Source organism: Rhinopithecus bieti, unplaced genomic scaffold, assembly GCF_001698545.2.
Source record: "Rhinopithecus bieti isolate Rb0 unplaced genomic scaffold, ASM169854v2 scaffold_59, whole genome shotgun sequence".
In the NCBI taxonomy this organism is placed as follows: domain Eukaryota; kingdom Metazoa; phylum Chordata; class Mammalia; order Primates; family Cercopithecidae; genus Rhinopithecus; species Rhinopithecus bieti.
Genome location: NW_016803115.1, coordinates 1525748 through 1539411, shown reverse-complemented (window position 1 = coordinate 1539411; position 13664 = coordinate 1525748). Strand labels below are relative to the sequence as shown.

The following is a 13664-nucleotide window of genomic DNA, read 5'->3' as shown; positions in this document are numbered from 1 at the left end:
ATTTTTAGTAGAAAAAATTGATGATCCATAGATATACAAATACTAGACCCCAAAAGAGTAGTCAAGAATAGACAAAGAACCGGCCGGGCTCAGTGGCTCACTCCTGTTATCCCAGCACTTTTGGAGGCCAAGGCGGGTGGATCACTTGATGTCAGGAGTTTGAGACCAGCCTGGTCAACATGGTGAAACTCTGTCTCTACTAAAAATACCAAAAAAATTGGCCAGGCATGGTGGCACATGCCTGTAGTCCCAGCTACTCGGCAGGCTGAGGCACGAGAATCATTTGAACCCAGGAGCCAGAGGTTGCAGTGATCCAAGATCGTGCCACTGCACTCCAGCCTTTACTCTGTCTCAAAAAAAAAAAAAAAAAAAAAAAAAAACACAGAATAGACAAAGAACCAACTCCCAGGGCACACAATACAGTAAAAGCTGTACTATATTATAAACTTTTTAAATGGTTATAATTGGTATCCTTATGACCTAAAACTGTCACTGAAGTTTCCTTTCTAATCTATGCTTTTCTGTATATTTGTTTAATTGTGATACAGGAAAGCAAGACAAAGAGTTGTAATGAACATACTTACTGACAGATCTGAAAGTTTTGGGTCGGAGAAGACAACCACGAAAATTCAAACGCAGCATATTTAAACGCCACCTTTGCAAAGTAGACAGTATATATTTATCTGGAATCACATTTTTCACTGTGGAAAAATCAATCTAAAAGAATAAACAAAATGCATTAAGAAATGAGAAAGTCCCCAAAAACAATTGCAACAAAAACAATAATAGACAAACGTGACCTAACTAAAGAACTTCCGTACAGCAAAAGAAACTATCAATGAAGCAGACAGACAACCTACAGAATGAGAAAGAATATTTGCAAACTATGCATCCAACAAAGTCCTAATATCCAGAATCTATAGGGAACTTAAATCAACAAGCAAAAACAACCCCATAAAAATAGGCAAAGAACATGAACAGACACTTCTCAAAGAAGAAATACAAGTGGCCAAGAAACAGATGAGAAAATGCTCCACATCATTATCAGATAAATGCAAATTGAAATCACAATGAGATCAGGCGCAGTGGCTCATGCCTGTAATCCCAGCACTTTGGGAGTCCAAAGTGGCGGATCACTTGAGGCCATGAGTTCAAGACGAGCCTAGCCAACATGGCAAAACCCCATCTTTACTAGAAATACAAAAATTAGCCAGGGGTGGTGGTGCACGCCTGGAGTCCCAGCTACTGGGGAGGCCAAGGCATGAGAATTGCCTGAACCTGACAAGTGGAGGTTGCAGTGAGCTGAGATTAGACCAATGCACTCTTGCCTGGATGACAGAGCAAGACTCTGCCATGAAAAAAAAGATACTGTCTCATACCAGTCAGAATGACTTTTTTTTTTTTTTTTTTTTTAGACAGAGTCTTGCTCTGTCGCCCGACTGGAGTGCAGTGGCACAATCTCAGCTCAGCTCACTGCAACCTCTGCCTCCCAGGCTCAAGCGGTTCTCCTGCCTCAGTCTCCTGAGTAGCTGGGACTACAGGCGCATGCCACCACGCCCAGCTACTTTTTGCATTTTTAGTAGAGACAGGGTTTCACCAGGTTGGTCAGGATGGTCTTGATCTCTTGACCTCATGATCCGCCCGCCTCGGCCTCCCAAAGTGCTGGGATTACAGGTGTGAGCCACCATGCCCGGCTCAGAATGGTTATTATTAAAAAGTCACACAACAACAGACTCTGGCAAAGTTGTGGAGAAAAGAGAACACTTATATACACCATTGGTGGGAATGTAAATTAATCTAACCACTGTGGGAAGCAGTCCGGAGATTTCTCAAAGAACTTAAAAACAGAGCTACCATTCAACCCAGTAATCCCATTACTGGGTAAATATCCAAAGAAAAATAAATCATTCTACCAAAAAGACACATGCACTCATATGTTCATCTCTGTGTTACTCACAATAGCAAAGATGTGGAATCAACCACATATTTAATCAATAGTACATCGAATAAAGAAAAAGTGGTAGATATACACGACAGAATACTGCATAGCCATAAAAAAGAATGAAATCATGTCCTTTGCAGCAACACAGATGGAGCTAGAGGCCATCATCCCAAACAAATTAATGCAGAAGCAGAAAACTAAATACTGCATGTTCTTACTTATAAGTGGAAGCTAAACATTGAGCATACCCAAACATAAATATGGGAGCACATCTGCATATTTATGTGGACTACTGGAAGGTGCGGGCTGGTTTAGAAAAACTACCTATTGGGTACTATGCTCACTATCTGGATAATGGAATCTGTACCCCAAACCTTAGCATCACATGATATTCCCAAGCAACAAACCTGAGCATGTACCCGTTATATCTAAAACAAAAGTTGAAATTATTTGAAAAGAAATAAGATCTGTTTCATGTAAAAATTTAAAATATTTTAAAGCATCTAGTACTAAAAGCTCTTCATCACATCATTTCCAGACAGAAAAAAAGACTGAAATGTTAGTTTGAATGTTCTATTTAGTACAGTATGGAAATTTCAACACATACACACATACATTTTTGCTTGTTCCCAAAAATGATTTGAGTTGGCTGATAAAAATATAGTAAATTAGGATAAAAAATGTAAATGCAAAATGGTTTCCTGACATATAAGATAATGTTCAGTCTCTCTTGTGAGTTGAGATACATAAATTAAAATAACAATGTGATATCAGATACAAAAAAAAAGTATAGGCCTGGCATGGTGGCTCACGCCTATAATCCTAGCACTTTGGAAGGCCAAGGCGGGCGGATCACCTGAGGTCAGGAGTTTGAGACCAGCCTGACCAACATGGTGAAACCCTGTCTCTACTGAAAATACAAAAATTAGCCAGGTGTGGTAGCGTGCACCTGTAATCCCAGCTACTCAGGAGGCTAAGGCAGGAGAATTGCTTGAACCCAGGAGGCTGAGGTTGCAGTGCGCTGAGATCATGCCACTGCACTCCAGTGTAGGTGACAGAGCAAAACTCCATCTAAAAAAAAAAAAATAGAGCTAAGGAAATTTGGGGGCAAAAAGTACTCCATAACGCCACACAATTTTGTGACTTTACATATATATATACACATATATAATTTTTTAGTGGGGACAGAGTCTCGCTCTGTTGTCCAGGCTGCAGTGCAGAGGCACGATCTTGGCTCAGTGCAACCACTGCCTCCTGGATTCAAGTGATTCTCCTGCCTTAGCCTCCCGAGTAGCTGGGATTACAGGCACCTGCCACCACGCCCGGCTAATTTTGTATTTTAGTAGAGACGGGGTTTCACCATGTTGGCCAGGCTGGTCTCAAACTCCTGACCTCAAATGATCCACCTGCTTCAGTCTCCCAAAGTGCTGGGATTAGAGGCATGAGCCACCATGCCTGGCCAATTTTGTGATTATAAATGAATCCAACCTTTGCCTTAACAATTCTACTTCTAAGAATTTATCCTGCCAATATAATCATACATATATACAACGAAACACTGAGAAACAGGACATTCACCACAAGATTTTATTAACAAAAGATAGGAAACAACCTAAATGTCTTTTGATAGCAGACAGATTAAATAAATTGAGTTACTTCTATATAACAAACCACTGGACAAAAGCTGAATTCAGGGCAAAAAAGCACAACTCAGAAAGAGAAAATCTAAAGCAATAGAGTCCAAGTGTGCTGCTCTCTGGTTGGCTGATTCAATTCAGGGACAAAATGCACAGTATCTAGAGGACTTACTGGACCCGAACCCTTCATGAACATTACTCGTTAATGCCAAGTGTTTTATGAAAGTTGGGTCTCAGAGCTCAAGGTTATATCATTGTTAAAGAACCTTAAGAGGAGAAATTCTATGCTGCCAGTTAGGGGAAAGGCAAATGGCAGACTTGGCATTCCCTTATAAATAATTGATAATTAAGAGCACATACTTTCTAGTCAGACAGATCAGAATGTGAATCCCATCCTGGCCATTTAACCATGTTGGCTATGACTTAACTAAGGCTTAGTTTTTTTTCCATCTGTAAAATGGGAAAAATAATAGTGCCTAACTCAGGAGGCTAAAGAGACAAACTGAGAAAATGCAAATAAAATACTTAGTGTAGCATCTGGCATATAAGAAAGCATTCAATAAATATTAGCTACTATTATTACTTCAAAAAGACATGACAAAGCACACAAAATATGGAGTACATAAATTTTAAAAAGCATGGAATAGGACTAAAACAACACATAAATCATATTTGACATTCTTAGTGTGTCTGCATGCATGCAGAAACACATACACTCTGGCATTTTCTAATATGAACTCCTAGGCTGGCACTTATGTACTATTCTTGCCACAGTACTATTTTTTAACCTGAAACATGTTTGTGTTTCTCGTTGCAAAGAGACATTGAGGAGAGGACTCAGCCAACAATAAAAAATAAGCAAAAAACCACACGTCCCCCAACAACTTCTCTTGTCTGTTTCTTGTAAGATACTTTAATATCAACAAACATGGTCATTTACACCATCAACCAACGTTCAGTGGCAACATTTTCCCTGTTGTCTAAAGTCCAGTCAATAGCTGACTTCACAACCCCTCCTTAGTGCTAATGATTGAAGCACTGATGATATCACGTGCTCAGACTGACCTATGAATAGGGGGCCTGGCGCCATTTTGTAGAAGCTCTAAAACTTAACTCAAAGAAATTAAAAGGAGTTGAGAAGGTGTCAGGGGCTCTAGCTTCATAAGTTAACTCAACATCTTTACATTGCATCTGGACACCATCCCATTCTCGGTTGCACTACTCTCACTCTGTGCAACAATGGCAAGAAAATAACTGATTTCATCTTACCAAACCTATCTTAGCTAACAAATTAGGTATTCCTGTCTTAATTTTATTTTTAGTTTAACTCAGTGATTCTCGAACGTTAGCGTGCATCAGAATCATCTAGGGGGTTGTTAAAACAGATTACTGTTTGCTACCCTAAGAGTTTCTGACTCAGTAGGTCTGGGATGGAGCCTAAGAATTTGCATTTCCAACAAGGTATTGGGTGATGCTGATACTACTGGTCCCAGTACCACACTTTGAGAACCACTGGCTTAAAGTGATAAATCTCTAAATTATGTTACAGATATTTGGGGATGTTGCTTTTTCCTTCGGAAAACCTATAAAGAAGAAAAAAATGCATCCAAATGGTCTAGAGGAGAAAGAATATATACAATATTTAGATCATGACATGTCTTGAGGAAGCTGGCAGGAGTTAGAAAAAGCCAACGCTTCTGCCCAGAGACCTCACTGGATAAAGATGGACAGCATTATAAGCACATGGCAGTGAGGAACAAAACCAGGGTAGGAAGTTACACTGCTTTATGTTCAGCAAATTTCTCTTTCCACAATTGTATGTTGCTCCATCCTCCTATTTCTGCTTTTATTTGTGAGTGTTCAAATGTGGCACAATTATAATCAGCATTTTTAGCACAAACAATATCTTTATTCAGAAGGCAATGAGAAATTGCCTGTTCACAGGCAATTGGATGTTCACAAACGTAAACTTTTAGCTGACAACATTAGCAATACTGTGTTATCAATGTTATTGTTTATCAATCAGCCCTGGCCACTCCAAAAGACTCTGCCCTTATCAGTTTTGCATACCATCACCCAGGTACACTAAGGTCATCCTTGTAATCCGTAATCCTCTCTTTTTTTTTTTTTTTGAGACAGAGTCTCGCTCTGTTGCCAAGCTGGAATGCAGTGGTGTGATCTTGGCTCACTGCAACCTCCGCCTCCTGGGTTCAAGCAATTCTCCTGCCTCAGCCTCCCAAGTAGCTGGGACTACAGGCGCACACCACCACACCCAGCTAATTTTTAGAGACGAGGTTGGCCAGGATGGTCTCAATCTCTTGATCTCGTGATCCGCCTACCTCGGCCTCCCAAAATGCTTGGATTACAGGTGTGAGCCACAGCACCCAGCCAATCCTCTCTTTTTTTTTTTTTTTTTTTTTTTGAATGATACAGAGTCTTGCTCTGTTGCCCAGGCTGGAATGCAGTGGCACAGTCTCCACTCACTGCAACCTCCACCTCCCAGGCTCAAGCGATTCTCCTGCCTCAGCCTCCTGAGTAGCTGGGATTACAGGCAACTGCCACTGTGCATGGCTAATTTTTGTATTTTTAGTAGAGATAGGGTTTCACCATGTTGGGCTGGTCTCAAACTCCTGACCTCAGGTGATCCACCTGCCTTGGCCTTCCAAAGTGCAAGGATTACAGGCATGAGCCACTGTACCCAGCATAATCCTCTCTTTTAATGGAAATAACCCTTCCAAAAATTATGAGTTAAGAAAAAGCTATTGCACACCTCACACTCTAAATATCTTTCCCATAGTCATGGACTCAACATATAGTCTATGCTCATGAAAAGGAAGTAGGCACACAGTCATAAAACCAGAATGGAGTACAAAACTATCCAATAAAATGGAGCTTTGTTTCAATCCAAAAATGTTATTCATTTATATCTACCATTTACATTTTAAAATACTAATGATGTATCTCTTAAAATAGCATTATTATCTTTTTTATCTCTTCCCCTAGGCTTGTGTCTGGACAAAAGAAAACCAAATTCACTTGCTGCTGGTGACTACAGAGCAGGGAAGAAGGTGTCCCCACAATAGTTGGCTTCACAGCAGTCCATTCTCCTTTTAAGAATTAGTGTGAAGACATAGTTCAGTTAGTATCTACTTACAGCATTCCACAGTGAGTTCAGCTGTGTCATCAACATCCAGGCATGATTAACTTGACCACATATTATCACATCTTTTAAACTGAGGTAGATGAAAATCTAAACACAAAGAAAAACACACAACTTTGAAAAATATGTGAACTTTGATGTAAGTTGTCCACTTACCTTGTGTGTGTGTGTGTGTGTGTACACGCACATGGGTGCACACATGCATTAGTAATGATAATGTAATCCATACTTTGCAAATAGCAAGAGTTTAAGTGCTAGAATTTTATCTCAAGACAGGAGTTTTAGCTAAAGTACTGGAACCTATCTGCTGACTCTTTTTATATAATATAATCCTTGTAATTGATAGTTGCAGAAGGATGGTGAGAAAGATAAGCATATTTGTTTTATTTTTTGAATGAAGATAGAATTCTGCTAGAAAACTAATGATTTCCATAAATAGTCGTTGGTACATAGAAGGCAATCAATACCGTCTGCTGAACTGAACTGCATTCCTTCTAAAGATGTAGGATTCCTCAGAGAAGAAAAAAAAAGGATTCCTGGGAAAGAGCAATAAACACATTTTGGCTTCTACTTCTGGAAATGTGGTAGACCAAAAAACCAGGAAATCCTTCTGGTACAAAACATCAATAAACACTAAAAGAAACATTTCTTAAAAGCATAATTCAGTTGTCAAGAAAGTAAAACAAATATGCAAGGACCCAATCCTTGTAAAACCAGACTGATAATAAGGTGCTTCATGCTATAGTTACTTGGGAGGGAGGAACAATAAAGATGGTTGCTACTTTTCATAATAAAATGGGTTCAGATTTTACTGGCCATGCAGAGACACAAGAAAGTCATCAGGCCTGTACAAAGCTGGTACAGCCATGCTCTGGATAATGATGTTTCAGTCAATGATGGGCTGCATGTATGACAGTGGTCCCATAAGATTATAATGGAGCTGAAAAATTTCTATTGTCTAGTAACATCATAGCCATTGTAATATCATAGCACAATTACTTAATTTTTAAATAAATCTAGTGTAACCTAAGTGTACACTGTTTATAAAGTGTAGTACTCTATCTGTAGTTGTGTACAGTAATACCCTAGGCCTTCACATTCACTCAACACTCACTCACTGACTCACTTAGAGCAACTTCTAGTCCTCCATTGATAAGTGCCATATATAGATGTGCCAGTTTTAATGTTTTTTACCATATTTTTACCATACATTTTATATGTTTAAATACATACTTACCATTGTGCTACAATTGCCTACAATATTTAGTACAGTAACATGCTGTACAGGCCTGTAGTCTAGGAGCAATAGGCTATACCATACAGCCCAGGTGTATACTGGATTAAACCATCTAGGTTTGTGTAGTACACTCTATGATGTTCACACAATAACAAAATCACCTAACAACACACTTCTCAAAAGGTGTCCCCATCATTAAGCAATGTGTGACTGTAATTGTAACTGAGTCAGAAAAAAAAGAAAAAGAAAAAGAAAAGAGAGAGAGAGAAAAATCCAGGATTACTAAACAGTTAGAAAGAAATCATGACTGTAATCCCAGCACTTTAGGTGGCAGAGGCAGGTAGACTGCTTGAGGTCAGGAGTTCAAGACCAGCTTGGCCAACATGGTAAAACCCCGTCTCTACTAAAAATACAAAAATTAGTAGGGCATGGTTACACATGTCTGTAATCCCAGCTACTTGGGAGGCTGAGGCAGGAGAAATGCTTGAACCCAGGAGGTGGAGGTTGCAGGGAGCCGAGATTACACCACTGCACTCCAGCCTGGCGACAGAGCGAGACTGTCAGAAAAGGGGAACGGGAGGGGAATGGAAGGGAGGGGAGGGAAGGGGAGGGTACAGGAGGGGAGGGGAAAGAAATCTATCTCTTGATAAAACAAAAACTAAGGTATCTAGCCTGGTATGAAAAAGATCTCCAGCTAGGCACAGTGGCTCACACCTGTAATTCCAGCACTTTAGGAGGCTGAGGTGGGAGGCTTGCTTGAGCCCAGGAGTTCAAGACCAGGCTGGGCAACATAGTGAAACCCCATTTCAACTAAAAATTTTAAAAAGTAGTCCCTAGTCCCAGCTACTCTAGAGGTTGAGATGGGAGAATTATTTGAGCCTGGGAGACTGCGGCTGCAGTAAGCCATCATCACGCGACTGCACTCCAGCCTGGGCAATAGAGTAAGATGCTGTTTCAAATAAAATAAAATAAAATGTCTCAAAGAATTTGTAACCATATTGACCATTTTTTGTTTGGGTCAAACAGAAATAATAATAAATATATTTTTTAAAAGTGGATGAAAAAAGAAAAAAAAGAGTTTGTAACCAAAAGCCAGTGATTATGTGTGTTGGGATTTAAATTTTATCATGCCTGGGATCCAATTTGAATTTATTACCTTTGTAACTGGATTTGATACATTAATGTGCAAAGAGGTTCCACTAGTAATAACTCTGAGACATTTGGCAGAAATAAATATCATTCTCTCTAAAGAGACACAGACACATTCAAGCCAAGCCTTACAGGATACCCACAGATTAAGCCCTCCAAAAACAAGCACACAATCAAAAACTGCAAAACATACGAGGAAAAGAAACTCCAACAAGATTCAAAAGAAACCTTTAAAGTGAATAAAACTCTTGAGACAAATGTCAAACAGGACTGGGAAGATCTGTAAAATAACCAAATAAAATTCATGAAAATTAAAAATATAATTATTGAAATTTAAAACTCAGTGGGTGAGTTACATAGCAGATGCAACTCAGCTGAGAATAGACTCAACAAATGAATATGTACCTGAAGAAATTACACAGGATAAGATATAGGGAGATAAAGAGATAAAAAATATAAAGGATATTAAGAGACACATTACATAACATGAAAAGGTCCAACACACATCTTTACAGAATTTCCAGAAGAGAATAAAGAGAATAAAATCAAAGCAAAATTTAAAAATACCACAGACTAAAATGTTCTAGAACTGATGAAAAGTAACAATTTTCAGATTCAAAAAGCACAAGAAGTTCCAAGCAAGAAAGTGAAAATATACCAATGGCATTATAGAGAAACTGTAAGAGGCTAAAGCACAGGAAAATTTTTCAGGCAATTGGACAGATTACTTACAAAAGACTGTCACGTAGACAGAACAACATAAGGTGGAAGTCAGCAAAAACTATCAATCTGAGATACCATATGCAAGTAAATTACAACTCAAAAATGAGTATTAAGACACTTTTGGCCAGGCACAGTGGCTCACGCCTGTAATCCCAACACTTTGGGATTACAGGCAGCTCACCCAAGGTCAGGAGTTCAAGACCAGCCTGACCAAGATAAAGAAACCCCATCTCTACTAAAAATACAAAATTAGACGGGCGTGGTGGCACATGTCTGTAATCCCATCTACTCGGGAGGCTGAGGCAGGAGAATCGCTTGAACCCAGGAGGCGGAGGTTGCGGTTAGCTGAGATCGCGCCATTGCACTCTAGCCTAGGCAGTAAGAGCGAAACTCTGTCTCAAAAACAAACAAACAAACAAAAAAACCACACACACACACATTTTTGCCAGGCATGTAGTACACCTGTAGTCCCAGCTACTTGAGAGGCTGAGGCAAGAAGATTACTTAAGCCCAAGAATTGAAGGCCAGCCTGGGTAACATAGCAACACTCTGTCTCTAAAAAATTTAAGGCCAGGCATGGTGGCTGATGCCCATAATCCCAACACTTTGGAAGGCCAAGGTGGGCGGATCACCTAAGGTCAGAAGTTTGAGACCAGCCTGGCCAACATGGCGAAACCACATCTCTACCAAAAATACAAAAATTATCTGGGTGTGGTGGCATGCACCTGTAATCCCAGCTACTCAGGAGGCTGAGGCAAGAAAATCGCCTGAACCAGGGAGGCGGAGGTTGCAGTGAGCCAAGATGGTGCCACTGCACTCCAGCCTGGGAGACAGAGTGAGACTCCCATCTCAAAAAAAAAAAAAAAAATTTAAAGACACTTTGAGACACACACTGAGAGTCTGCTTCCAAAGGACCCTTCACAAAGGAATTTCTAAAGAACACTGAAATCAGAAGAAAGGCATGAAATGCAAATAATAACAATGGGCAAAAAATCTAATAAGTATATGGGTAAAGCCATTAACTTTATAAAACAGTATCATGATGACTCACGTGGGGGTAGAAAAATAAGATGGAACAAAAACAATAGACAATGACAACACTCTAACACCAGAGAGAGTAATCAAGAGTTAGTGTTCTAAATTTCAATTATTATTCAAGAAGAAACTATAAATATTAATTTACTTTAGGCCTTAATAATAAATGTACACATTAAAAATATTTGAGTAACCAGTAAAACAGTAGAAATAGAATGTTTACCTTCTACAATATGTTAAAAATATTTAAAAGCAACCAGTAAAACTGTAGAAATAGAATGTATACCATCTAAAACATGAAAGTAGAAAAAAGGGGATAGATTTAAATACTCAATGAATAGTCCACTACTTGGAAATGGGTGCACTAAAATCTGACTTCACCACTATACCGTTCATCAATGTAACCAAAAACCACATCTATCCCAGAAGCTATTGAAATTTCTTTAAATGTTTTATTTTTTAAAAGTCAACAAATAAAGTCAGGAAAGGGGAAAATAAAACATATAAAAAAGATAATAAATAGTATAAAATGAAAGGAGAAAATGAATCCAAGTATATCAATAATCATAACAAATTTAACAAAATGCATTGGTTAGAAGACAGAAATATTTTATTCCTAAAATGCTTTTGCTTTAATGCTTTTCCCCAGTATTAATGTAGCTATCTATTTTCTTTTATTAGTTTTATTTTTAATTGACAAATAATAATTAAAATGCATTTATGGGTAAAATGTGATGTTTTGATTTATGTTTATAGCATGGAATGAGTAAATCGGGTTAATAATTAACAAATCACCACCTCACATAATTATCATTTTTGTGTGTGAAGAAAACATTTAAAATCTGCTCTTCCAGGCACGGAAAGACAAATTCTGCATGATTTCACTTATATGTGACATTTTAAAATGTTGGACTTATGAAAGTAGGGAGTAAAATGATGGTTATCAGTCTTCCTTTCATTTGTGTTCATTTTATTTTTGAAAGATTCTCCCCAGGGCCTGAAAGTTTGAAGGAATGAGTAACTCCTCCCTTCTCAGGCCCAGTCCCAAGGCGCAAGGTCACTTGTGCCAGCAGCGTGAGTCAGCAAGATAGCAGAAGGAGGAAGAAAGCCGGCCAGAAGACACCTACCCCGAAGATCGAGAAAAAGGCCATCTGGGTACCACATAGCAGTTAAGTCAGACTGGGACACTTCCTGTTTACAGAAGACTATAAAACCCCTGCCCTGTATTCATTTTGGTGCTAACACCATTTTAGGCCTCAGCCCACCTGCACCCAGGTGCTCATTAAAACAACATGTTGCTCCACACCGCCTCGTGTTGTCTGTTGGCATGCTCTCAGAGTCTGAACGGATACAAGAACCTTTTATCTGGTGCTGAAACCCGGGAGCGGCTCCAGTTCACGTCCCCAGTGGACCTACCCCTCCACCCCAGAAAGCAGGCCACAGCAGCCGGACAAAGGACGCTCCTCAGCCTCCGGTCGCTTCTCTGTGCATGCACATCAGTCACTGATCTCACCTACCAGTAAGTTTCCCAGGAGCCCGGTTAACAGGGAAAAATCCACATGGCCTCTCTTGGCTTCTCCAGTCCAAAATCCAGCGTTGGTCCAAGAAGGCTCTGACGTGTGCCAGGTACTCGCTTATCATCTGGTCTTAGGGGACGCCTCTAAGCCATTTTATCCCTTTCCGGGAATGAAAAAGGCAGTGATGACGATCACTCCTTTTATCATCTCCCTCCGGCCGTCCAGGATGGTCTCCTTTTTCCCTGTTCTCTGGAGCCTACCCTCCGTTATGGGAAACTCCCCATCCTCCATTCCAAAAAACAGCCTTCTATGCTGCCTCATAAAAAAACCTGTGTTGAAAAAAAAAAAAAAACCTGTAAACCTGGGAGGCTGAGGTGGGCAGATCACGAGGTCAGGAGATCAAGACCATCCTGGCTAACAGTGAAACCCCATCTCTACTAAAAATACCAAAAATTAGCTGGGCATGGTGGCGGGCGCCTGTAGTCCCAGCTACTTGGGAGGCTGAGGCAGGAGAATGGCGTGAACCAGGGAGGCGGAGCTTGCAGTGAGCCAAGATCACGTCACTGCACTCCAGCCTGGGTGACAGAGTGACAGTCCGTTTGAAAAAAAAAACAAAAACAAAAACCCTGCAAACCTTAGGCCTCAAGCAAGATATCCACCCTAAGCGCCTTGTCTTTTTTTGCAATTCAGACTGGCCACTATTAATATGAATTGGATAATGGGTCCAAATTGCCCACAAATGGAACATTTGACCTTACAATTTTAACTGACTTAAGCAATTATTGCTGATGACTGGAGAAATGTGGAGAAATTCCTTTGGTCCAGCCCTTTTTGCACTCAGATCACAACCCAACCTCTGTAATTCTTGCTTACCTATTCAAATCCTCCTCCATTATCGCCACCCAGATCGCCTTTCTCCTCCCAACCCTACCTCTTTCTCCTCATTAGATCCAGCAGACTGCTGTCCACCCCTCCCAGCCCCTACTTCTCCCTCTCAATTGTCTTCTTTAATCCCCCAAGCCTCCTCTTTATCTTCTCAGCCGCAATCTTCTCAGCCCTCATCTTCCCAGATGCCATCTTCCCAGTCAGCAGTATCACCACTTCTTTTCCTACACCGTCCTTTCCTCAGGACAACTCTAGCATGGCCTGTACTCATTCTCCTTCCTCACCGCCTTCTCCTGAAGCCTGTAAACCCATCCTGCCACCTTACGCTCCTATCTATCCTCCACTGCCTATCAGCTTAACCCCTCTTCCCCCTTCAAAC

At 40.2% G+C, this 13664-nt stretch overlaps 1 protein-coding gene across 10 annotated transcripts in view; it reads right to left on the bottom strand.

Annotated features, from left to right (window-relative positions):
- The window catches only part of FBXL13 (F-box and leucine rich repeat protein 13), a 303981-nt gene that overhangs the window by 196104 nt on the left and 94213 nt on the right, over positions 1-13664 (bottom strand). For all 10 annotated transcript variants that reach the window (XR_001881688.1, XR_001881732.1, XM_017853395.1 and 7 more), the window contains 2 exons: positions 6734-6829; positions 585-717 (listed from right to left, as the gene is read on the bottom strand). Coding sequence is in view for 8 of the 10 variants with exons in the window: in XM_017853395.1 (XP_017708884.1) it covers positions 585-717; positions 6734-6829 (229 nt within the window). In the remaining 2 variants the exon portion in view is untranslated. The remainder of the gene's footprint in view (positions 1-584; positions 718-6733; positions 6830-13664) is intronic.